General features: G+C 41.9%; 2 protein-coding genes and 1 long non-coding RNA gene across 7 annotated transcripts in view; 2 read left to right on the top strand and 1 right to left on the bottom strand.

The window, feature by feature from the left end:
• The window catches only part of LOC140064324 (uncharacterized), a 20,273-nt gene extending 17,322 nt beyond the window's left edge, over nucleotides 1-2,951 (top strand). The window contains exons 2-3 of the long non-coding RNA XR_011847751.1: nucleotides 1,008-1,063; nucleotides 2,262-2,951. This is a non-coding gene — a long non-coding RNA (uncharacterized lncRNA). The remainder of the gene's footprint in view (nucleotides 1-1,007; nucleotides 1,064-2,261) is intronic.
• CCDC47 (coiled-coil domain containing 47) overlaps nucleotides 1-13,312 on the bottom strand; it is a 24,850-nt gene extending 11,538 nt beyond the window's left edge. Inside the window, exons 1-9 of the mRNA XM_072111077.1 lie at nucleotides 13,159-13,312; nucleotides 5,500-5,779; nucleotides 3,817-3,927; nucleotides 3,529-3,703; nucleotides 3,206-3,327; nucleotides 2,542-2,607; nucleotides 1,522-1,623; nucleotides 1,328-1,438; nucleotides 1,160-1,245 (exon numbers count right to left, since the gene is read on the bottom strand). Of these exons, the coding sequence (XP_071967178.1) occupies nucleotides 1,160-1,245; nucleotides 1,328-1,438; nucleotides 1,522-1,623; nucleotides 2,542-2,607; nucleotides 3,206-3,327; nucleotides 3,529-3,703; nucleotides 3,817-3,927; nucleotides 5,500-5,766 (1,040 nt within the window). The 5' untranslated portion in view covers nucleotides 5,767-5,779; nucleotides 13,159-13,312. The remainder of the gene's footprint in view (nucleotides 1-1,159; nucleotides 1,246-1,327; nucleotides 1,439-1,521; nucleotides 1,624-2,541; nucleotides 2,608-3,205; nucleotides 3,328-3,528; nucleotides 3,704-3,816; nucleotides 3,928-5,499; nucleotides 5,780-13,158) is intronic.
• On the top strand, nucleotides 13,116-25,333 carry STRADA (STE20 related adaptor alpha). 5 transcript variants are annotated; one of them, XM_072111080.1, is made up of 13 exons: nucleotides 13,116-13,216; nucleotides 13,687-13,746; nucleotides 15,287-15,344; nucleotides 15,967-15,995; nucleotides 19,316-19,421; nucleotides 20,590-20,711; nucleotides 20,794-20,902; nucleotides 21,090-21,213; nucleotides 22,337-22,508; nucleotides 22,598-22,702; nucleotides 22,806-23,038; nucleotides 24,484-24,526; nucleotides 24,630-25,333. In XM_072111080.1, exons 2-13 carry the CDS (start codon nucleotides 13,735-13,737, stop codon nucleotides 24,780-24,782), a joined length of 1,266 nt encoding a protein of 421 aa, XP_071967181.1. In that variant the 5' UTR covers nucleotides 13,116-13,216; nucleotides 13,687-13,734; the 3' UTR covers nucleotides 24,783-25,333. The 5 variants fall into 5 exon arrangements, with proteins under 5 accessions (XP_071967181.1, XP_071967182.1, XP_071967183.1 ...); XM_072111081.1 differs by having other exon boundaries at nucleotides 13,165-13,305; XM_072111078.1 differs by lacking the exon at nucleotides 13,116-13,216 and adding an exon at nucleotides 13,234-13,382.

Raw genomic sequence — 25,333 nt, 5'->3', positions numbered from 1 at the left:
CACCAAAAACTGTGAAAACCTATGCATTAGTCACAGCCTTCCCAGTATATAGCCAGCCTGCCCCCTGTAGTATACAGCCAGCCAGCCTGCCCCCTGTAGTATACAGCCAGCCAGCCTGCCTCCTGTAGTATGCAGCCAGCCAGCCCCCTGTAGTATACAGCCAGCCAGCCCCCTGTAGTATACAGCCAGCCAGCCCCCTGTAGTATACAGCCAGCCAGCCCCCTGTAGTATGCAGCCAGCCAGCCCCCTGTAGTATACAGCCAGCCAGCCCCCTGTAGTATACAGCCAGCCAGCCTGCCTGCCTGCCTCCTGTAGTATGCAGCCAGCCAGCCCCCTGTAGTATACAGCCAGCCAGCCCCCTGTAGTATACAGCCAGCCAGCCCCCTGTAGTATGCAGCCAGCCAGCCCCCTGTAGTATGCAGCCAGCCAGCCCCCTGTAGTATGCAGCCAGCCAGCCCCCTGTAGTATACAGCCAGCCAGCCCCCTGTAGTATACAGCCAGCCAGCCTGCCACCTGTAGTATGCAGCCAGCCAGCCTGCCACCTGTAGTATGCAGCCAACCAGCCAGCCCACTCAGCACTTAAAAAAAATAAACTTATATACTCACCCTCCGGGGGCCCTGATGCTCAGCGCGGCTCCCCGATGTCGGTGCGGCTCCTCTTCTTTCTTCGTTAACAGCCGGCATAGACTCGGCCATGTTATCTGCCAGCAGGCGCATACTATGATAACATGGCCGCTTTTATGCCGGCTGTTAAAGAAGAAAGAAGAGGAGCCGCACCGACATTGGGAAGCCGCGCTGAGCATCAGGGCCGCTGGAGGGTGAGTATATAAGTTTTTTTTTCACTTGTGTATAAGCCGAGGTGAGGTTTTTCAGCACATTTTTTGGTCCTGAAAAACTTGGCTTATACACGAGTATATACAGTATGTGAAAAAACGCTAGCAATTATGCCATTTTTTTTTTAGTTCTGTTTATTAATGTGGGAGTAATACATTAATTTTATATTACAGGTTACATCAGCATGATAAACCATTTCTTACTCATAGATCCAGGAACACTGACCATGGTAAGCTTCTTATATTTGTTATCCAAATTTGTCAAGCTATTATAATCAATTAGGAGGTAGCATTATCATTGTATTTATTTGATGTGAAATACTTACTCTTGCATAACCTTTGGACCAGAAAATTGGTCCGAGAAATGGATGGATTCAATCTTATCAGCATAATGTGTTAGGTAATGAACCATCTGTAGGTGGGAGATGTGCAGATCATTAGAATTCAGTAGACACAGCGAAACAGAGCAGATTAAGGATCGATTATAGCCTTACCTTAGTGTCCAGGACACCATCTGTCACCTCCCCCATCTCAGACAGGATGGCCAGAGACTCTGGAAGACCAAGCTTGGCTGCAGACTTGGGTTTGTCACTGCAAAACTCACTCTACACACAGGAAACGGATACAAGATCAGTTACTCTTATTCCAAAAGTAAAAGTGTAAATCACTGTAAAAAGTGTAACCTTACCAAGTCCTGCATTTCTTTCTGCAGCCGAGCAAGGGTCTTCCGAGTCCCCGCAGCAAACACAAATGTGTCCATGTCCTCGTCATTCATTGTAACTTTTATTTGCTACAAGAGAAAATTTGTATGTACAAAGTTTAGAATTACCTTGTCGACTCCTAAAAACAGGAAAACTCAACCTATATATTAAACTACAGCTGTGAGTTAACGTTTCAATTATAATATAAAAAAGCTAAAAACGGTATTATTTATGATGTAGGTAAACATATCTCAAAGGCAAATAATTGTCGAACTAAGTAATATACCTGAGAATTGTTTATGAACACTGGCACCCAATGTTTTCCCCAGATCATATATCTATATCCCTTGCTTTCACCCATATGGCTGCTGTAATAGCATTTGTTGAATAAGGTCACTTCTGTCAGGGCTATGATTCTGGCTACTGATCATGTGCTTGTAGTCCTGGGGTGTAACAGGATGAGATGCAGGGTTGGCGGCGGTGACTTTGGCCACCCATTAAGTGTCTCTTCTCTATATGAAGAGACCAGTACTATGAATGATACATTTTTGTTCAATGCTATTTATCTCTGATTGCCAAATGCTTTTACAACCATTAATGTTACTCACAACCTGTACAATGGATTATATCTGTTAATTACCTGTGTATTGCTTGTGTTTATATTTTCTCTAACATTTGACCCTTCTTTCTCTTAACTGATTTAAATGTTCATCTTTGCCCTTCAAAGGGGTTTGTTTTTACAGGTACAAGTATGTCATGAAGTGTTAAGCTGTCAAAGAATGGCAGGACTATTGTACAAGTCACCCATGCATCCTCATAGACTGTAAACTGTCAGGGCCCTAATGATCTGTAAAAATTTAGAATATGATAAAAATAGAAGATTATTATTAGTTGGGGGCCTGGTACAGATGCCCTGGTACATGGATGCCCAGCGACTTCAAATTGCTCCTCTGCTCGTGATACTATTTTCACAGTGGTAACATACCAGCCGACATTGCTTCACTTACCACTTGATCACAAGCTGGTCGCATCATACGAGCCAACACATTCAGCAAGTCCTGGCGTTTCAAAAACTGCAAGCGGTAAAAAATAAATGTTAAAACTCATGAGACATTTAATTACATGGCATAGCTATGTAGATAAGCCATCCTAGAGTACATACAGTGATGGGTTTTCAGGTTTTTTAGGTGATGTTATATCAGCTACCATCAGTTTTTGTTATCCTCAAATCAGCTAAACTGATGGTCAAATGGATACAAGTGATTGCACCATTACACAAACAGAATTTTTAATGTATTACTATGCATAAAAAATAAAATCATAAGAGGTTTCCTGTTAAAAACCTGGCAGCTGCAAGAGTATGTGAATAAAATAATTTGTCTGGAGAGGAAAGCAGTAAAAGAGTTTGAGCAGATCTGGGGACCCAGGCTAAACTCTCCTGGTCTACCCTCCATACATCTGCAACAGAACTCACACTGTGTATATTTATTGTGTACTTTGTGTATTCTATAGTAATTATTACTACCACTGTGCAGTTCTTGGGCGGGTTGTACTTTTCCAATGTTGTTAAAACTGTAAAATGTTCAATTAAAAAAATCTCAGCAGATCACTGTCACTGCCAGGCAACACACATTTCTTTAACAGTAAAGCTGTATACAATGCTAATGGTACCTTCAGCTGAATCAACATGCCCTCGCAGCACAGACGTCCTGAGCACCACAGGTTATAAATGTGCTCATTCTCCTGGTTCAGCTTCCCAGTGCTCACTGCGTCCTTACTTGTACCATCATCCCCTATAAAAACAAAGAGTGGGAACATTACAGCAAGGTCGAACTAGCTTATCAAAATCTAGTTGAGGAATAGGCGACTACCACTACAGATATAACTTCACTGTCTAAACGTAAGGGTCGCAAATTCCTCTTGACTTATATGCTTATATAGGATATGCAAAAATATCTGATTCTAAAAAAACCCCTTTCAGACATGGCACTTACCAACAAGAGAGAAGTTGCTCTCCAGAAGCTCACGGTGAGAGTTAAACCAAGCCTGTGCCAGGCGGCTGTTCTTATTCTTGCCAATAATGTAATTCATAATGTACGCCAGGAGCCCAGTCACCATAAGAATCTCCATGTAATAACTCTCCCAACTGTTCTGCAGATGGGCAGGGACCTGCAAGAGAGTATTGAAAGAGAACTTTAAGACATGGAAAACACTAGGAAAATCAGAAAATTCACAATATGCATTTGAAGTTACATTTATGGAAGTACACTATCAGAACTTACATCTACAATGGTGATTGGTTCCTTGCTTTTGATGGTGCTCCCTGAGCTTATTTTGTCATCATAACCTTCAAATTCTTCATCATCATATGGCTCATTGTCGTTGTCACCCTCCTATGGGACAAAGAAAGTGATCAGTATTCAACACAATCATGGCAGAATTACAAAGCAGTTAAAGAGGACCTGTCACAACAATTTTAGAACCCTGACTAACAAAGCCTGTTGATAAAGGGTACTCCCCATTTCACCTAAAATTAGCTGTCAGGGAGGCCCTGTACCTTAATTTCAGTCGTTTCACTGATAAGAAAATTCACTTTTCTGACTCATGTCTGCTGGCTGACACTTCTCTACCCTGGGCTGCCAGTAAACCACGCTCCATTATTTTGACTGACAGCACAGCCTTATGTTACATTCATGTCGTATGACCACAGTGACATCATCTCAGGTGTTTTAGCCTCCAAACACTAGCAAACTCCTACTGTACTGTATGTATGTATGTGATCACATGAAATCATAGCATCCTCCATACAGGATGGAGAGCAGCAGAAGTCTATGGAGGCTGCTGTGATTTCATGTGATCAGAAACATACATGGGGTACATTTTGCTAATGTAAACCATACAGGACCTTGGATGACATTACCCTGGTCACATGACATAAACTGCTGAATAGTAAAGAGGCATAAGGCACGGGGAGGAGTAGATGGGAGGATATGCCCCCTCTGATTCTGGGTAATATAAGATAAAATTGGTTTATGTGGATGTAAAGGAAAACATTTTTAGTTAAAAGAAGGGTGTCAGTAAGTTAACAGGGCTCCATATGAACCTGTCACTACCTGTATATGTGCAAATGTGGTGACAGATACCCTTTAAATCATTAAGGTATTCCAGAGTATGCACTACTGATACACCACCACTTTCATCCAAAGGCTGGAGCTGCTACTGAAGCTCATCAACATGCAAGTAAATGAGGATGGGCTGCTTCAAAACGGTGGAAAGGGAGTCTGCACCAGGCGGTGTAGTTCAACCTTGCATTGAATTGACATCCAGACAGTGCTAGGCTTACCTAGCATGGTAGACACCTATAGCAATGTTTATGCCCAAATATGTACCAAATTAAAAGTGAGATTAAATGGGTTTTGCAGAATAGTTATATTAAATGGGTTTGTCACAAATACCAAAGTTTACCAAGTACACTCGCGAATAGGGTCACCCATATTGTACTTTAATTATACACCATATAGCAGTCTGTCTGTAGGAGCTACCGGTCAGGTAGTGCGGATGCCCCTGAAATGCCCATCCAAACAGTGACATGGGAGTGGTGTTGAGAGTACACACAGTAATGAGCGAGGATTAGCAACGTCCTTCTGTGAGTGCCGCAGGACACGGGAATATTTACAAGGGCAAGTACAATTTGAGTGATTGTAAATACCCTGGCTAACATTGATAATTTAAAGCAACACCGTAATTGACCTTTCTATAGAAATATCAGCTGATCAGTCAAGGTTCTTAAGTATCAGACCTCTATCATACCTATAATGTGGTTTCATTGACCTGGAAAATCCTTTCGAGATGTAAATGCTATAGAGGTACATTGATGGTTAGGAACAGTGTATGCCCCTTATACCAAGAGTTTATTAAAATAAGTCAATAGTGATCAGTTATAGGCCAATTCCAAAAGTTGTTACCTGTTCTTCAGCATCAAGTTCAAACTCCTCTTGCCCCTCTACCTCCACTATGGCTTCTTCATCATCCTCCTCCTCTTCCTCATCAGGTGGGTGCTGTTGGTGTGGAGGATGCGCTGTGGTGGCATCCTCAGCCGTATCTTCAAACTCAGCAAAGTCATTGTCGTCGTACTCTGCTACATCGTCGCCATCATCAAACTCCTGGAACTTGGCACTGGAGCTGGCGACCAGGAGGAGGAGAGCAACCAGAACCCGAGGAGAGAGTAACATTTTCACTGGAACACTGTGTGGAGAGGACAGGACCAAGTCATAAAATATCAAGTAATAATATAACCTGACATTGCTACTGAAAAATAAAAAATTCAGACCTTTTACACTGGGGCAGATATACTAAAACGGTGTATAAAGTTAGATTAGAGAGTCTTTACTACACCAAATATATAACAGTGTCTGATGCTGATGGTATTGTATAAAAATAAGATTATGGGATACATATAGAGACAAAATATAGAATAACTATCTTTTAGTAACACCCATTTAGTGACATTATGATAACAGGAAGAAGCATATATCACAGAATATTAGAAATATCCAGAACATTTTGTTAAAAATATCTTAATTTACATGGAAGGGACTGGCTATAGTATTTTCCTCCTGCAGCAGTTCTTTTCCAGTTTTCTGTCATCCAGAATGACAAATCTTGGAAGTGTAAAGGAAAATGAATGACAGCTGATCATTGGACTGACTGGTCATAAATATAGGACAAGGCTCTTTAAGAAACAAGAATACAAAAAAACTTAAAAGCGAGGAATGCGACGTGTTAAGCCCTCACTGCACTGTAATCTTCTTATGAGAAAATCCCTTTGTGTCTCGCTGTGTCCTACATAACACCCTTCCTGCAAAGCTCAATCAATCCTCATTGTGTGAATACGGGATCTAGAGGTTTTGCAGCCAGATCTTGTGCAGTGAGCTCTGCAGATTTTTGTGGCCGATAACTTTAAAAAAAAGCATTAGCAAAGCGAGTGTGTGTGAGCTTGGCAGCGAGTGTGCACTGATCCCAAGTGTGTGCAGTGTCATAAGTGTGACTTAGGTTTAAGGGACTTAAGTTTGAGGGGCTTTAGCAGGTAACTTCTGTGTTTTGTGTTACTTTGACTGTAAATTCTTTCTGTGCATATTTCTATTGTAATCGCCATTAGAATAATGGACTCCATAAGTGGCATTGCTACACAGTGTACATCCTGTGCCATGTATGCTTTCCTTGAACAGCCGTTCGAGGGGGAATACTGCTGTGTGGGGTGTGTGAAAATTGCTCATCTGGAAGCCCAGATTCTGGATCTAAATGAGCAAGTTTCAAGGCTGCGGGCAATTGATAATATGGAACGAAGTTTGCTGCTCCTGGAGCACAAACTCTCTGGGGAAGATGGTTGTGGGGAGGGAAGTATGGAGGTGCAGAGTGAGGGGGCAGCTAGTTGGGTAACATGTAGAAGGCGGGGTAGAGGGAAGAGTTGTAGAGAGTCTAGTCCTGATCTGGTGCACCCCAATAAGTTTGCCAGGCTGGCGGATGAGGGGGATATCAGCTCTGGGGTAGCAATGCTGCAGAAAGACGTGGCCGCTAGCAACCAGGGGACTGACTGCTCCAGTAAGAAGGGTAATGGGAGCACAGGCAAGGTCAGACAGGTGCTGGTAGTGGGAGATTCCATTATTAGGGGAACACACAGGGCAATCTGTCACAAAGACCGTGCATACCGAACAGTGTGTTGTTTGCCGGGTGCTCGGGTTCGGCATGTTGCGGATCGGGTTGACGGATTACTGGGAGGGGCTGGTGAGGAACCAGCGGTCATGGTCCACATTGGCACTAATGACAAAGTAACAGGTAGGTGGAAGGTCCTTAAAAATGATTTCAGAGATTTAGGCCATAAGCTCAGGGCAAGGACCTCAAAGGTAATTTTCTCCGAAATACTGCCTGTACCACGTGCCACACCAGAAAGGCAGCGGGAGATCAAGGAGGTAAATAAGTGGCTCAAAAGTTGGTGTAGGAAGGAGGGGTTTGGGTTCATGGAGAACTGGGATGACTTTTCTGTCGGCTACAAGCTCTACAGTAGGGATGGGCTGCACCTCAATGGGGAGGGGGCCGCTGTTTTAGGGGAAAAAATTGCTAGAAGGTTGGAGGAGTGTTTAAACTAGAGACCTGGGGGGAGGGCAATTACACTTGTGCAGGGCAAATAGACGGTGTACATAGAGAGCTGGGAAGGGTCATAGTCCATGGGGGAGGAAGGGGGGCTGGAATGAGATTGGGGAATAAGGACAAAAGGAATACGGACAGGGAAAACCATATAAAGTGCATGTACACAAATGCCAGAAGCCTCACAAACAAAATGGAGGAACTGGAACTCTTGATGTTGGAACGGAAATATGATATAGTGGGTATCAGCGAGACATGGCTGGACAGTAGCTATGACTGGGCTGTTACTATAGATGGTTATAGTCTTTTTAGAAAGGATCGGATAAATAAAAAAGGGGGAGGGGTTTGTTTATATGTGAATTCTTGCCTCAAGCCCGTCCTGCGAGATGACATCAGTAACGCAAATGTGGAGTCCCTATGGGTGGAGATAAGGGGAGGGAAAAAGAATAATAAAATATTACTAGGGGTTTGTTATAAGGCTCCAAATATAATGGAGGCAGCAGAGGAAATGCTGATAAGTGAAATGGATGCGGCTTCAAAGCATGGTGAAGTACTTATCATGGGGGACTTCAATTACCCAGATATTGACTGGGGGGCAGAAACCTGCAGGTCCTTCAAAGGTAGCAGGTTCTTGTCAACAACAAAAGACAATTACCTGTCGCAACTAGTCCTGGAGCCAACAAGAGGGGGGGCACTGCTGGACCTTATCCTTACCAACAGACCTGATAGGATATCAAAACTACAGGTTGGGGGGAACCTGGGGAATAGTGATCATAATATCATTGATTTTGTATTACGCTTTACTAAGAGCGTTAGTGAAGGGGCAACCAACACTCTAAACTTCAGGAGGGCAAATTTTCAGCAACTAAGGGAAGACCTTAAAGGCATAGACTGGGATAATGCTCTCAAGGACAAAAGCCCCACCCAAAAATGGGACTTTTTCTCATATATTCTGAAAAAGTCCTGTGAGAAACACATACCTTATGGGAAAAAGCATAAAAGGAACAAGAAAAACCCTATGTGGCTAACTAGTCTTGTAAGGAAAGCAATAAGCGAGAAAGATAAAGCATTTAAGGTGCTAAAACGTGAAGGTAGTGATGAGGCATTACAGGATTATAGAGAGAAAAATAAATCCTGTAAAAAGCAGATAAAGGCCGCAAAAATAGAGACTGAGAGAAATATTGCCAGGGAGAGCAAAAATAATCCCAAATTATTTTTCAAGTATATAAATGATAAGAAACTAAAAACAGAGAGTGTGGGTCCCCTTAGAAATAACATGGGGGTCATGGTGGAAGGAGATGAGGAAAGGGCCAATCTACTGAATGTCGCCTTCTCAACTGTCTTTACCCAGGAAAATCCCCTGGTGGAAGACACAATGAGGAATAATGTTAATTCTTTTTATAATGTCAACAGTTTAACCCAGGAAGAGGTACGGCGCCGCCTCGCAACCACTAAGATAGATAAATCACCGGGGCCAGATGGCATACACCCCCGGGTTCTGCATGAATTATGTACCGTGATAGACAGACCGTTATTTTTAATATTTGAAGATTCACTGAGGACTGGTTATGTTCCACAGGAATGGCGCATAGCAAATGTGGTACCAATATACAAAAAAGGATCAAATAGCGATCCTGGAAACTACAGACCCGTAAGTCTAACTGCTGTGGTGGGGAAAATATTTGAGGGGTTTATTAGAGATGCTATCCTGGAGTATCTCACTGTGCACAACCTTATAACCCAGCGTCAGCATGGGTTTATGAGAGATCGGTCCTGTCAGACTAATCTGATTGGTTTCTACGAGGAGGTAAGTTCAAGACTGGATCTGGGGGACGCTGTGGATGTTGTATATCTGGACTTTTCAAAGGCATTTGACACCGTGCCACATAAAAGGTTGGTATATAAAATGAGACTGCTGGGAATAGGAGAAAATCTGTGTATCTGGGTAAGTAATTGGCTTAGTGATAGAAAACAGAGGGTGGTCATTAATGGCACATTCTAAGATTGGGTTGATGTTACCAGTGGAGTGCCACAGGGGTCAGTATTGGGGCCACTTCTTTTTAATATTTTTATTAATGACCTTGTAGTGGGTTTACACAGTCAAGTTTCAATATTTGCAGATGATACTAAGCTGTGTAAAGTAATAAATACTGAGGTCGATAGTTTAGCATTACAGAAGGATTTGTGGAAGCTTGAGGGATGGGCAGAGAAATGGTTGATGAGGTTTAATGTAGATAAATGTAAAGTTATGCACTTGGGCCATGGAAACAAAAAGTATAATTATGTTCTAAACGGTCAATTACTTAGTAAAACTGAAGCTGAAAAGGACTTGGGCGTATTGGTGGATGGTAAACTTAATTTTAGTGACCAGAGCCAGGCGGCTGCTGCTAAAGCAAATAAAATAATGGGATGTATCAAGAGAGGAATAGATTCTCATGATAAAGACATAGTTTTGCCCTTATACAAATCCCTGGTCAGACCACACATGGAATATTGTGTACAGTTTTGGGCACCAGTGTATAAAAAGGATATAATAGAGCTGGAACGGGTGCAAAGGAGAGCAACCAGGATTATTAGGGGAATGGGGGGATTAGAATACACTGACAGATTACAAAATTTAGGATTATTCAGTTTAGAAAAAAGACGACTGAGGGGAGACCTCATTACAATGTACAAATCCTGAACGGACAGTACAAGGATCTCTCCAAAGATCTTTTTATACCTCGGCCTGTGACCAGGACAAGGGGGCATCCTCTACGCCTAGAGGAGAGGCGATTTTACCATCACCATAGACAAAGGTTCTTTACTGTAAGAGCAGTGAGACTATGGAACTCTCTGCCGCAGGAGGTTGTTATGGCCGACTCTATGTACATGTTCAAGAGAGGCCTGGATGACTTTCTGGAGAGAAAAAATATCACGGGTTATGGGGATAAAACATTTATTTAATTCTTGAAGGTTGGACTTGATGGACTTGCGTCTCCTTCCAGCCTTATATACTATGATACTATGATACTATGAATAGGCATTGTGTTCAGGGACTTCAGATTTACAGACTGTTCTTGTGAGAAAGCCCTAAATCCTATCAAATATTAACCAGTTTGCAGCCCTCTAAGGAATGCTGCCTGCAAGGTACATGAATGATTATCTCAGAGGTCTCCAACCTACAACAGGACTCCTCAACTGCACAACTCGCAGGACATGTTGGGAGTCACAGTTATCAATGAAATACACAATATGGTTTCTTTGTATTATAAACAGTACCACCACTGTCCATGGGCTCTGCCTGGTATGGCAACTCAGGCCTAAAGCCTAGTATAGCAGAGTTTCTTAATAATTTTAATACATTACAGTTATGTTAAATATTAGAAACTTCTTAAAAGGGAACCTGTCATCAGGAGCCCTTTTTCTGCCCCCCCCCCTCCCATAGAGAATAGTGTGCACATTGGCAAATAGTTTTTATAATAAAACGGTCTTTTTCCAATAAAAAGAAAAGTTAGATGAAATTTTACCCCTCCCTCTGCAGAGCAGTGTCCTGTGTCCCATGGGAGTGGCCAGTGAGAAGCGGTCCCCCCTCCAGCCTTGGGAAATCACTACTTCATGCATCCAATTCAAATTTTAAAAAACCCCATTATCCCTCTTATTTGAAAATTTGAAATAGACATATGACGGAACGGTTTCCCGAGGATGGGGTGAAACCACTTCTCACTGGCCACTCCCACTCTGCACAGAGAAAGGTGAACGTTTATCTAACTTTTCTTTTCAGCAGTGGAAAAAGCCAATAAAAACACTTTAGCAATGTGCACATTATTCTCTAAGAGGACATGGGGGAGCCAAAAAGGGCTCCTGATGACAGGTTCCCCTTTATTTAGAAGTCTACTGGTATCCATATAGAGGCACCAATGAGAGGCTATGATAAACCTTCCCGATGCATTGTTCAGCCCATTCTGTGCAGGTTATATACTATATTTGTTAACTGACCTGGGGGTTGCAATGTGCAGGGTTATTTGAGCAAGATTGTAATTGAAAAGGGAGGGAATGGGAACCTGTACATCAGGGAGTGCCAACCAGAAACCCAAGGATTAGGTCAGGTATATTACAACACTGTACAGAGCCTGTGGAATTAGGCAATGCTTCATGTATATAACAAATGCAGCTTTAAATATCATAATCACCTACAAGAGGCCAATGACCACGATGACATGAGAGCAGCTGTTCAGCATAGTGACTGACAGGGGACAGATGGTGCTAGGGTGTAATGTCCCACTCCAGAAGATATACACAGCACCATGGACACCATCAGCAAAATATAGAAGGATGGAAATGTACCTTATAATAAAGACCCATTTGTTCCATCAAGCCTATTACTAGTCTTATATATCAATGCAATCACCCAATAACCTACACTTACTGGCCCAAAATTTAGTAAGGTGCTAGTCTGTCAGTTTTCTGGCAGACTTTGCACCCTCTTTTCAGTGCTTGCACGGGTATTTAAGAAGGCTGCAGTATTCCTCATGCGACACAAATCTCTGCACTGAAATGGACGTTCCGGTGCTCAGTCAGAACTACAGAATTGTGTCGCATCCCCATGCTAAATGTGCACCAAAAAAAAAAAGGCAGTGGAGTGGGGGAGTGCAGGGAGCACCAAGTTTATGAAGGATGGGCGCTGAAAAACTCTGGTGCACCATGCACTATACACAGGCAAACTGTATGTAGTGCCCCGTGTGACGTAGACAGCAGGAGTGCTAGAGCCTAATTTTCAGACTTATTGGCAAAATTCCTTGTTTTTAGGGCTAATGTATATATGATCCTAATTTAGGGTGAAATTGCCAACCAGTAAGTATGGTTGGTTAGAATCATGGCTGCTTTCTAATAAATGGAGAGATAGAATACATTTGTGACCTGCACTCCTGCACTCCATTCTCTTCTTGGCTTGGAGCTCCCATGTGATCCATTGATATATACACACAACATTGATTCAATATCCCAACTACACCTGATCGTGATTTGATCTGGTCTATGTTCACATTGACAGAGCACCGAGTTAGTGTACTCCCCTAGCTATACAAAGACCCCATATGTCCACGACCAGCAGGGGCCAATACATAATATCCCAACACTGATCAATCACAGCCCACAAGTACACGATTCATCAAAATGGTCCTGGAGGTCATGAACTTAACCTGGACTGGGAGAAAATCACTTAACCTGGACTGGGATGTAATCCTATAGATTAAGGAGAGATCATGCAGATAAAAAAAACGCCAAAACGTGGAAATTACAACCGAGCATTAGCAGGGCATACTGGGAGTTGTAGTCCCACCACATATCGTTTATTAGCACGATAACACAATGTAACAGCATGCTAAAGCACTTTCCTGATAACACATGAGCAGAACGGGGGCTCCATATAACAGACACATTCCCCGCCAACACCCTATAAAGCCCACAAGACCGTGTCCGACCTCTCCCGGTATCCGTACCTTCCCTTCTCGACTCTCCTGCTCAGTCTAGGCCGCTGCGGAAGTGACGTAGACCGAGGTAACCCCGGAGAACACTCTGCCCATACTGACGTCACTTCCGGGGCAGAGAGGAAGCAGCCGCGGTGCAGACAGGCAGAGGAAGAGGGGGTGTGTGGTGTGTCAGTCAGTGTATGAGTGCTGTGTGCTGTCACATACTGGTGATACTGCTGCAGTCTCTCCACCGTGTGAGTGTATGTATCGTGTATACTGCTATAACAGGTGTTACGCCTCTCACAGGGCTGCTGGGGAACTGTAAAGCTAAGCATGCCAAGCAGTATAGTAGGGTTCTCTTCTCTGACCATTGTAGCTGCTTATCTATCAGTTTGCCCTCTTCTAGACCCTGTTCACATTGGCATTAGATGATCCGCTTTACCAGGTCCTAGTCAATATGTATTGTGTTTTTCTCCGTCACCACAGCTCATGCAGGTTACATGATTGCTAGTGTCTATCTTACATCACTCACAGTAATGCCATTTCTAATGTTCACAGGTTCTAGTTTATGGAATCTGACAAATCCTTTAACATAAAGAGGACCCCATGTCTTTTCTTGTAAGTATATTCGTAGACGTGAAGGAATTATGTGAACTATAAGAAAGTTATTTTAAACATAGGAGACTCTGCACCTTTTTAATTCTATTATACAATCAAAATAATGTACATGATTTACAATGCTCTGCATTACTTGTTTAGGCCTAATAAATTGATTATATTCTTGCTGCCCTTAACCAGCACTAGAGGGAGCTCACTACATGCCAAATTATTCTGGAGTTTAATGTAGAAACGATAAGGGTGCAGTCACAAGGTGTGTTCTTGGTGCATTTTTAAAATGTATGTTTACCATATGTTTGGCTGGTTTGAACCTGTTTGTCTTCATTTCTGGCAGTGTAAGCAGCTGTATTAACATTTTCACAGCTGCTTAAACTCACACAAATGAAGAAAAACTGATACTAACGAACCAAGAACGTGCGGTGTGACCGCACACTCTGACACCAACATTTGATTTAAAAAAAAATGTAAACTTCTTTACATGCGTGCGCCATTATGGTTCTCTTATGTTGAAGAGTGTCACATGATTGCAACTTATGACCTATCCAGTGACAGATGAGATTGGGGGTCATCCAGATCCAATTTATATGGAGCACTAGTCTAGTATGTGCCCTGCCGCTCCACTGAAATTGTGTAACTGCCAGAGGCAGCTAAGCATTGTACATGTCTATCTTTGCAGTATCTTACATTTTGAAGGATGTGGTAATAGTAGCGCACCTGCTGGATAACTGAATGTGAAACAGGAATGTCTAAATGTAAGATACTGCAAACAGCCCTGAGGCTACCTGCACATGTGCTATCCTGATGCAAACAATCCTTGATCTATTTCTGTGGTCCTTGTGCCGTGAGTTTCAGAACAGTATTTCCATGGTGCTTGTGTCAGCCTTTGGTAAATCCCTTTAAATACTGGACATGCTGTGATTTGTGTTCTCTTATAATTTGTAAAATAAGGATGACACGTGCACCATGGAAAAACTGCTCCGAATGACCACAGAAAACAATCAAGGATCCGTTGTTTGCCTCAGGGCACATTCACAGGATGCGTTCTGTCTTCAGCCTTGATCACATGCTAAGGTTTCATTGTGTTTCCTCTGCATCTGCTAAAATGCAATGTAACCTGAGCATGTGATCAAGGCTGAAGCCTTTGGAATGCAACCAAAACGCATAAAAAAAATGCAACACATCGCGTGAAAGCGCCCTGAGGTTAGCACATGTTCAGGTAGCCTCAGGGCTGTTTGCAGCATCTTTAAGGATGTGGTGGTAATGGCGCACCTGCTGGATAACTTTTGTGTTCAGGAATGTCTGTCTGATGAGGTATAAGACAGGAGGCTTCACTTTACATATCAAGAAAGCAGAGCAGAACTATTAATAGATGTATATTGTAAATTATCTAATATCCTACCCCCCCCCCCCCCCCACTTATACACACATTACAAAAAAATAGACGTAAAGTGGCCAACCCCTTTAAGCCTTTGGTAAATCCCTTAAATACTGTACATGCTGTGATTTGTATTCTCTTCAGTTCGTTTATGTCTTTCCACAGCGTTGGGTTTCAGACAGGATCCTGGTTGATGGTTTGAGGGAGTTGGAGTTTTTTGGAGGTAAGTTAGATTTACGCCACTTCCGAGAATGTTCTCTTGATTTTTCAGTACAGAGCATGCAAAGCTGATGCACTAAGCAAAGTGCAAAACTCGTGAGGCTGTGGTCCATGCCACTCCCTCTTGGCCATAACAGTGTAGTTGTACCTGGAATGTTCCTTTAAAATATTGGAAAGTGCTTTTCAAATATTACTGTGCATACAAAAACACCAAGGTGGGAGGAAAATATCCACTTTTGTACCATCTTTACAGCTACGTCAGATGCAGATTTTTTTCAAAAACATTGTTTTTGTACAACTGCTCAGATTGTCTGTTACGTATGGTCTTAATTTATATTCAAGCACAGATTTCTAGAAAATAATTCTGTGACCAGAAAGCTGTGGTAACAGTTATATCTGAGTTGTTGGTGCACATGACATGACTGATAAATCACATACAGGCTCGAAGAAGGAATATGGTTGCAGAATTTTCTATTTATTTTTTTTATTTTGGGTGTGCTACTAGAAGATGTCTCAAAATTGGTATATCATGGCTATTAAATATTGTGCAGAAGTGGGGCTTAGTAAGTTTTATCCTATTCACATGCTGTTATTAGCTGAGTGGATCCTCCTCTCCCTCCCTCTAGACTCGCATTTAGGGGACTCCCGAAGGAAAGTAAGTGAGACGCCTTGTCTGTGCACCATGTGTCTGTATGTGCTGCATGGAGGCATTATGATGTGAGGCACAGTTTCATCCCTAGCTCCCTGGTCCGACTGAGTCTGTCTGTCTGTGATTGTGCCTGTAGTGTACAATAAGGATGACACACGCACCATGGAAAAACGGCTCCGAAACCGATGGCACAAGGACCACAGATATGGACCAAGGATTTGTTGTTTGCCTCAAAATAAAACATATGCAGGTAGCCTCAGGGCTGTTTCAGACAGCTGTGTCTTATAGAAGATGCAGTGTTTCATGGATGACCACAGCACCTTTGCATATATAATACACTGCTTCCCTGCAAAACAACCGCACCGAACTGTAATCGGGATTGTAATTTTGCAGTCCTGTGCCCTGCATCCATGAACTGCAAAGTCCATGATTTATTCTGAAACTGTCCTAAGGCCACGTTCACATGTGCCATTTGAATTCTTTCAAATAGAAACAGGGTAGAGTTACTCCAGATTGGTAATGCATTTACACCTAGAATCATAAGGAACATGGAAAACACTTAGTGCTTGTTCTCGACCACAAGGGTCTAGGTGTAAATGCATATCCATTCAGAAGTGGTTCCTCCCTGTTGCATCTGAATAGCATTTCAAATGCCATTTTGTGTACGCGGTCTAAGGGCTTATTCACGCATGCATGTCTGTTTTTTTTTTTTTCTTTCCATGTACGTATGGCAACTGTTGCTTTGTTTTTTTTGTTTTTTTGTTTTTTAAAAAGAAAATTAAAATTTAAGGCAAAACATTTGGTTCCCCAGCATTATCAGTAAAAAAAAATAATTGCATGTGGACCCACATATTTCCTCTGATACGCAAACATGAGAAATTTTCTCATGAAAATGTCCTATTTTTTTTTTTTTCAATGGGCCACAGGAAAAAAAAAAATGTGAAAAAGACATGGAAAGTAAACAGACAAACTGTTAATTGTGAAAAATCACTGATGGGACGCTGAGGGGAAAAAATATGATGTGTGAATAAGCCCATACTGGGCTTCTTTTCTTATATTTTCCCTCTGGGTCATTTAGCTGGAATTAAAACATTCTGACTTCCTTTAACATAACTATAACGTGATTGCATAGGCAAAGGCACATGAAAAACCATAGAAACCCCAAATCCTAGCTGCAAATTTCTGATGTAGGAGCTACTGCAGGCAAGAGAGGATACCCTGGTGTACCCAGGAGAGGATATCTTCTTTATAAAACGATCATTCTCTCCTTGTGGGACAGCACCTTTAATTCCGATAAAAAATATTTGATTTGGTTTCTTCAATGGATTTACTTGCTTGGTTCCTGTGGCTTGTCCACGTTGTTAAATTGAGTTAGGTTTTTTCCAATCTACTCTCCATTTCGCCATGTTTGGTTTGCCGGGGAAGCAGTTAGTAAATGGGACTCCAATGATGTACCCTATAACTCATGCCATAAGCTCAGGACAACAATCTGATGATAAAATAGTGGAGGCCTGTAGTAGGTCCCTTGGTTGCTGTAGACCAAGCTGCTGGGATGAGACTGTGTCACTCAAGTTTTTTTTTTTCTGTTTATCTTCTTCTGTACTGTACAGTGTGATGACATCCGTCATTTCATTATCATGTTAACATTCAGAATCATTTGTGACTGATGCCACATACTGATGTTATATTGGTGTTGAAGTACAGAGGACAAAGTTCCTTAACATACAGATGATTATTGTGTTCACTAATGCGACAGCTTAAAGGGAATGTTTATGTTAAAGGTCTTAACCAACAGCACCCACAGGTAGAGTATTAAATATCATTGTTAGCTTTCCTTATTTTATTCTTAAAAAAAAAAAGCGTTTGTTGTCAACTTAAAATGGAAATTTGTGCTACAATTTCTGGAAGCAAGAAATATGGATCCTAAACAACTTCACAAAGGCAAGTTCTTACAGCTGGGTCACAACTTGACAAAAGCTAAATGACAAGTCAGTGTAATGCACTTGGAAACCTTGAGTCCTGGTATGCGTGTGGATGTTACTGGGACACCACCTACCTGAACATTGGTGCAGGCCTATTGCATGCTTTTATTGTTATTGCCTATTCTGCAGAGTAATGCTCTTGACCATGCTGCAAAATCCATATCTATATCAATCCAGTGAACAGCTTCTTGGATATTCTCAAAAACATATCAAATCTGTGAAAGCCCCATGTCACATCAAGATCTGCTACTAATGGCTTAGGACCAGTTGCCATCCTCAAAGGTTTTGTGCAGTGCATGCTTCAAGTTGGTTTGGGGGCAAAAGGGACACCAACACCTTACCAGGCAGGTAGTGTTGATAATACTGTGCAGCAGACCAGCTGTTGAGCCATGGAATAGCCATGCCCCTGCTATTCCTCATTGAATTATCAAGTAAAAGCTACACACATGTTAATCCAGACCAACTTCAGTTTATAGTACTGGAAGACTTGTAACAAAAATCAACATGGGGAGAGAAAAAGAAGTGGACCGCACATCCACACATCACACAATGATCTACTGCCGCTAGGCTACATTATATAATGAACGCGAGGTTCTTAGCTACATACCTGCCCTGAAGCATACTGCCATGGTTTTATTTGTACTCTAGTAATAGCCAGGCACAGTAATACATGATTATCCAAAGGCAATTTCCATAAAGAATTCAAATCTACTTCTCCATGGCCTCTCACCTAACCACAACCATTCCCTCTACCGCACTGGCAAAATTACTATTATACTACTTGTATGGATATATTCTAAATGGATACATGACATTGCTTATATTTTACTGATCCCTGGTTACAGTTTATATTATGCTCCAGAGCTGCACTTACAGTTCTGCTGGCTGAGCTAATGTTTTGAACTGATCCTGAATTGCATTTTCCTTCAGAGCTGTATCCACAATTCAATTGGAAATGGACAAGCCAGTTTACAGGCAGCTTGCGAAGCTCCTACATAGCACACAGACGGCTAGCTTATTATTGTGCAATGCCATGTGTATATAAATGACCTTTATATATTATATAAATTGAGAAAGAAAATATTCAAACTGGAAATTTTGTCCTCTAAACATTGCAGAGTATTAAACACAGCTCCGGAGTATTATAATAGTAAAAAGAGAATTATTCATGGTCACGTGTTCATTGTCATTCATTAATGCAGCGTCTCAAGTAAACCTCATATTTGTTGTCATACTCCACAACCAATCATATTTAATAATTGTTGTTTATAACAATTTCACACTTCTCACCTTGTGACTATATCCCATAAGTCTAATGTTCTGTTCTCTGTTCATCACCTCCAGACTGATGAAGCAGCCAGCGCCGAGTCTATAGCCTCCTGTCGTGGTCCGGACACCATGGGGGTATATACACCGGACAGTAATTGCTATGATTTACTCACTATCATAGGTAAGAAGGAGCGCAGGGAAGGAGTGAGGACTCCTGACATCTGCCTAGTAGCACTGAACATAGGGCACATTGAAGAGGTTCCGTCTTCTGCAGGAAACTTACTCGTATTGTGGTGTTTGCATAAAAAGGTTTTTCAACTTTTGGTGCACTTTTTGTGACTGGCAAGCTCATTTAAGCCGGATTCAGTTAAAACTGCATTGCTATTTAGTTTTGGGGTGGTTTTAAGTGGTATTACTTATTTTAACAAGTGAAAGACCTAAAATGAACAGGGGAATGACATTTGTGGAACAGCTTTCTCCTTCAAAATCAAGTTTACCCGTTCAGTTCATGTCTTTCACCTGTGAAATTGACAACTGCCCCTAAAACCCCTCAAAACTGATTGCGATTCAGTTTTAACTGCAACGTGTGACTGTACCCTTAAACAGTTGCAATCTTAATTCAGGGTAGATGTGGACTTGGATGCCTGACATCTATCAGATGTTGGGTGATTTTTAAAGGGATGGCATATTTATGACCTGGGGTCAGCCCTTTGTCCCCTGATTTGCAGAAAGAACCTTCCACTTGAATGGGACTGAACTGTTTTTGGTTACGGCACCAGGTCCACCACTACTGATGTGAGACGCTGTTCAGAGTCAATCAGCTGGTCAGCTATACAGGTCTTTGGTCTTGGATTAAACCATCTGGGGCTTCTATTGTTCTGTTCCATCACAGAAGCAGAACAGTTAGAGGGAGGAGTTGTCTTTCCATCAGGCTTCCATTTTGTAACTGTTCTGCTTCTGTGGTGGAACAGAACAATGGAACCCCCAGCTAGTTTAATCCAAGACTAAAAATCCAAATTATTAGGCTACATGATACCTCTTCCCTCTTTAACTCTTGTTGGGATACAGTAGTCTGTCCTGTATAGGCTTCTGTACTTTCCAGTGTCATTGTTGAGACCATGCAGCAAGATATCAGAGTACAATAGTGTGCCTGCCTGTGCATGCCCCCATGCTTGGAATATGTGACCCCGATGGTAATGACCTTCAATGATCCCCACAATTCTTACAATATGATAAATGTTTGTAGAAAAGCCCCCCCCCCCCCCCCCCCCATTACTTTTTGAATGTATATGAACATGGAAGAGTACTGTAATTTACCTTGGTTTGCCTCCTTTTTTTTTTAACGTTAGGAAAAGGTTTTGAGGACCTGATGACAGTCAACTTAGCACGTTATATACCCTCCGGAGAGTATGTGTGTATCAGAAGGGTTAATATGGAGTCCTGCACCAATGACATGGTTGCTTTTCTCCAGGTAAGGTGTTGTGATGTATCCTCCATGATCGTCCATTGCAATGCTATAGCTTTAGATCACCAATAACTTCTCTTTTCTGCAGACTGAGCTCCATGTGTCCAAGCTTTTCAATCACCCCAACATCCTTCCCTACAGGGCAACATTTATTGCTGATAATGAGTTGTGGGTGGTCACCCCATTCATGGCTTATGGTGAGTATAATGGAGCACATATGGCAGATAAATTGCTCATAATAAACACTGGCTGATTTTACATATGGATGATTGTGGAACATCCTCTTTAATATGTCCTAAATCTTTACCAGTAAAGGGAGTGTGGTTATTTTATGGAAAGACCATACCCTTTGTATTTTTTTACCTTCTTTGTTTCCTTTGATAGGATCCGCCAAAGATCTGATCTGCACACACTTCACAGATGGCATGAGTGAGCTGGCAATCGCTTACATACTGCTGGGAGTGCTGAAAGCCCTGGATTACATTCATCACATGGGATACGTGCACAGGTCATTAAACCTTTAACTGCTCGTTTTTAAAATTGTCATATGTTGCATCAAGACGCACAATGGTGCAGTCAGCAAAAATTGTTCATTTAGATGCATATGTGCAGCAGACAGAATTTCAAAGAAATTGGGCTTCATCTCCCTTATTAGAACCACAGTGGTCATGCCAACTCCAGTCACACATGGCAAAGGCTGCCAGGCTGGGTTTTTTTTTTTTTTTTTTTTAAATTGAACATTTTTAAAGGAAACCTACCATTTGATTTGATGCATTATGAAGCAAACCTACCTTAACCCCCTTCCCGCTGATGACCTTTTTTCCTTTTTTTGCGTTTTCATTTTTCACTCCCCACCTTCAAAAATCTAACTTTAAAATTTTTCCATGTACAGAGCTGTGTTATGGCTCATTTTCTGCGTAACAAATTACACTTCAAAATGGTGGTATTCCATGCCATATACTGGGAAGCGGGAAATTCTAAATGCAGTGAAATTGGTATAGCAGTATACGGGGGTTTTCCTCCTCATTCATTACAATGTGGTGATATTGCATTGTAATGACTAGGTTAACACAAAGCAGCCTCAGGTCTTCTGTAGACCCCAGGCTGTCATGGCGACGGATTGCTGCTCCCGATGACGTCACGGGGAGCGACGCTCTTCGGCAAGATGGCGGCACGTTTTCAGAGACTTGAATATGCCGGTGTGTGACAAAGTGTAAAACTTGAATATTACAAATAAATAACATATTACAGTGCCGTTCCACCCTATATTTTTCTAACAAACTTTCCCAGGCGTCTGGCAATTTATTTGTCATGTAGTGATGTAAACCTATTACATAAAGAGGCGCGTTTCCTTTTTAGTACCCTTAAAAGTTGAGTGAAAACTGCTATTGCAGCTTAAACAACTGTGTTATTGGTTCTTGCACAGCTTTTCCCGAATTTTAGTAGGATTTGCTTGGTGTCCAATTTACCGGTATGTGGAGTTTAATTCATAACAAATGGCTGCCACGTAACTGGGTTCTTCATGACTGCAGTGGATTGCTCGCTTAGCAAAATTGTGTCTGATTTCTTGTCTCTTTGAAGTGTTTGGTCTGGTATAATTTCTCAGTACTCTCTGAATTTTTCCTCTTTAGGAGTGTGAAGGCCAGTCACATCTTGATTTCTGTGGATGGTAAAGTTTATCTTTCTGGTCTGCGCAGCATCCTTAGTATGATAAACCATGGGCAACGCCTTAAAGTGGTCCATGACTTCCCCAAGCACAGCTCGAGGGTCCTCCCATGGCTTAGCCCAGAGGTCCTGCAGCAGGTAGGAAGATGATGTTTATTGGGTGACCTGGCATGGTGTTCATTGTGTCATGTTGAATTTAATTTTTTTTTTTTTCCCCTTCTCCTAAGAACTTACAGGGGTATGACGCTAAGTCTGACATCTATAGTGTAGGGATCGCAGCATGTGAATTGGCTAATGGTCATGTACCATTCAAGGACATGCCAGCAACACAGGTGAGACAAGGGGCTTGGAATTGAGGAAGTAAAGTGGTCCTGAACTGGGCAATTTTGTTTTCTTGTATCAGAAATGTGATCTTGCATGTAATTCCTCTTCTAGATGCTTCTAGAAAAGCTTAATGGCACAGTGCCCTGTCTGCTTGACACGGCTACAATTCCTGCCTCAGAGCTTACCATGATGCCCCCTCGCTCTGGAGCTGAATCTGGCATTGGGGAGGGGACCTCCTGTCGCCCATCCAATGGGGAGCCAAGCATGCACCCGTACAATCGCAGCTTCTCTCCTCATTTCCACAACTTGGTAGAGCTTTGTCTGCAGAGGAACCCTGAACTTAGGTGAGCAGCCATTGTCTGATCATTTACAACACCAAACAGTATTACATATACCCATCCCTGCATAGAATTAATGACCGCAGCCATATTTTTACACCAAATCTTTTTTTATTAAACATTTTACAGTTTTAACACCAGATAAATAACCTCCCATCAGAGATGCACAGTGGTAGTAAACAGTAAAATGAAAGTACCCAATCAATATACATAGTATGGGGTCATAAAAAGAAAAACTCATCCGTAGCATGGGGATAATCCCAGAGGGGTAATCGCTGGAAAAAGAAATGCACAACACATAGAAAGTTATTACAACAGCCTCAACTTGAAGCAAAGCAGTAAATATATATATGGTAGACCGGGAGAGAGTATCCAGGGAACCCAGATCTGCTTTTTAAATACACCCCTTTCTCCAATTATTTTATTCACATACTCTTGCAGGGTAGGAGGAGAAGTTTGAATTTAGTGATATGCAATGAGTTTCTTGGCTTGATACCACATCCGAGCCACGACAGAAGCCATATTACAGCCAGAACCACTTAACCCCCAGCTGTGGTAATATGCAGTTTTAATAAAGCTGATTGGTCATCTAAGGGGTATTTGTAGTTATTGCTTTTCTTACTGATGACGTCTTTTAGTAAGGAGTGTGCGCTGTATAACACAGCCAGCAGCAGACGGATATTATGTGCATATCTGCACATTATATTGTGCATTGTCTAAAATAAATATATGTAGGGACAGCAACCGCTCAATGCAGTTAGAAATTGGTTGGGGGCCAAATTAGGACAACTTTCCAGTGGGAGGGGAATAAATATTTTCCCTGAACACCTCTTCCTAATTCTTTCTTATATGTCCAGTAGGCAGTTGGCCGTATGGGTACATACACAAGAGTCATTTTGGTCCTAATTATGAGCTAATGATGGTGACATGTAGGGGCCATTAATAAGAGCCAAAACACCCCTTCATCACCAAAAGGCGATACAGAGAACATCATCTTTTTATGAATATACATAACAATCATGGTGCAAAGGGGGGCATCTGGCAGTAACTTTTTTTTTTTTTGTAATGGAAGGCGTACAACAGCCATAGTAATAACATTTAATTACAAACATGGGACCTTCTTCTCACATTCCGTGTACACTGTTACTAAAGAGAGAGGATATAAAAACCACCAAAACACAAACAACATAGTGCTTCCCCTTCAGTGATTTTATAGGAGAGCCAGATCAGTTATGGCTGGCTGTAACCATATCGGACCAGCCCCCTTTGCACTTGCAGGCTTATTTGCATATCCCTCATAATCCTCATCAGTTTACATAACTGCTTCAAGGGAATTTTGGCCTGATATACTTTAAGTGCTATTGTTAATTACAAATAATTGGGCAGGTATACTGGATAGAGGGACATAAAGGTATGGTTACATTTTTGATCTATTTCCTTCTATGTTGCAGGCCGAATGCTGGCACACTGCTCAATCATTCCTTTTTCAAACAGGTGAGGGTTTAGCTTTTTTTTTTTTTTTTTCCTTCGACAAAAAGGTTGTTTCTAGCAGTTTGATGCTAAAATATTAAATTGTAACATTTTCTGTCTATCCTAGATAAGGCGCAGAGCGTCGGAAGCCCTCCCGGAGCTACTCCGTCCTGTGTCACCCATCACCAACTTTGAGGAAGCGAGGACTTCAGAGCCTCAGAGTGTGATGGAACTGGCAACAGATCTGGAACACTTGGATGTGGACGATTGGGACTTTTAAGGCAAAGGAAAAGAGGGACTGGGAGGTGGATGGGGAGGATACAGATCCTGTTAATGTTTACACAGCATGGGCCCCTCGGTGGGTCTCTTATTGTAGGTGCATGAGGAAACCTACCACCAAAAAAGAAAGCATAGATGCTGACACTGGTGTTAGAGAAGTTCTCCTCACTTTGTGTTTCCTATCATTGAGGTGAGAATGCTATGCTGGGAACCTGTTATATCCATGTTTAGTTAACCTGCTCAGCACTGTATGGCTCGAACACATCACTTTTTTTATTTACCAGTCATGGTCCAACCACTGTCCCACTAAGTTCACACTGGGCGCACAGACAGCTGATATGGACCCAGCTGATGTGTCTGGGTCACAACCATGAAGCCATGTAATTGCTGTTAAGCACCTATAACATTTTGATAAATCCTGTTTATCCTCAATTGTTTTGTGATCTGCAAACATCTAGTTTTCTTATAGCACTTCAAGGATGGGGCGGTAATACCAGTGTGTTTTTTAAGGTGATATACATGTGATTTTTAATTAAACTTTTTTTTAGCTCA

This window comes from Engystomops pustulosus, chromosome 6, assembly GCF_040894005.1.
Source record: "Engystomops pustulosus chromosome 6, aEngPut4.maternal, whole genome shotgun sequence".
NCBI classification, from domain to species: Eukaryota; Metazoa; Chordata; class Amphibia; order Anura; family Leptodactylidae; genus Engystomops; species Engystomops pustulosus.
Note: the sequence above shows the minus strand (reverse complement) of the source record. Positions and strands in the feature narration are given on the sequence as shown.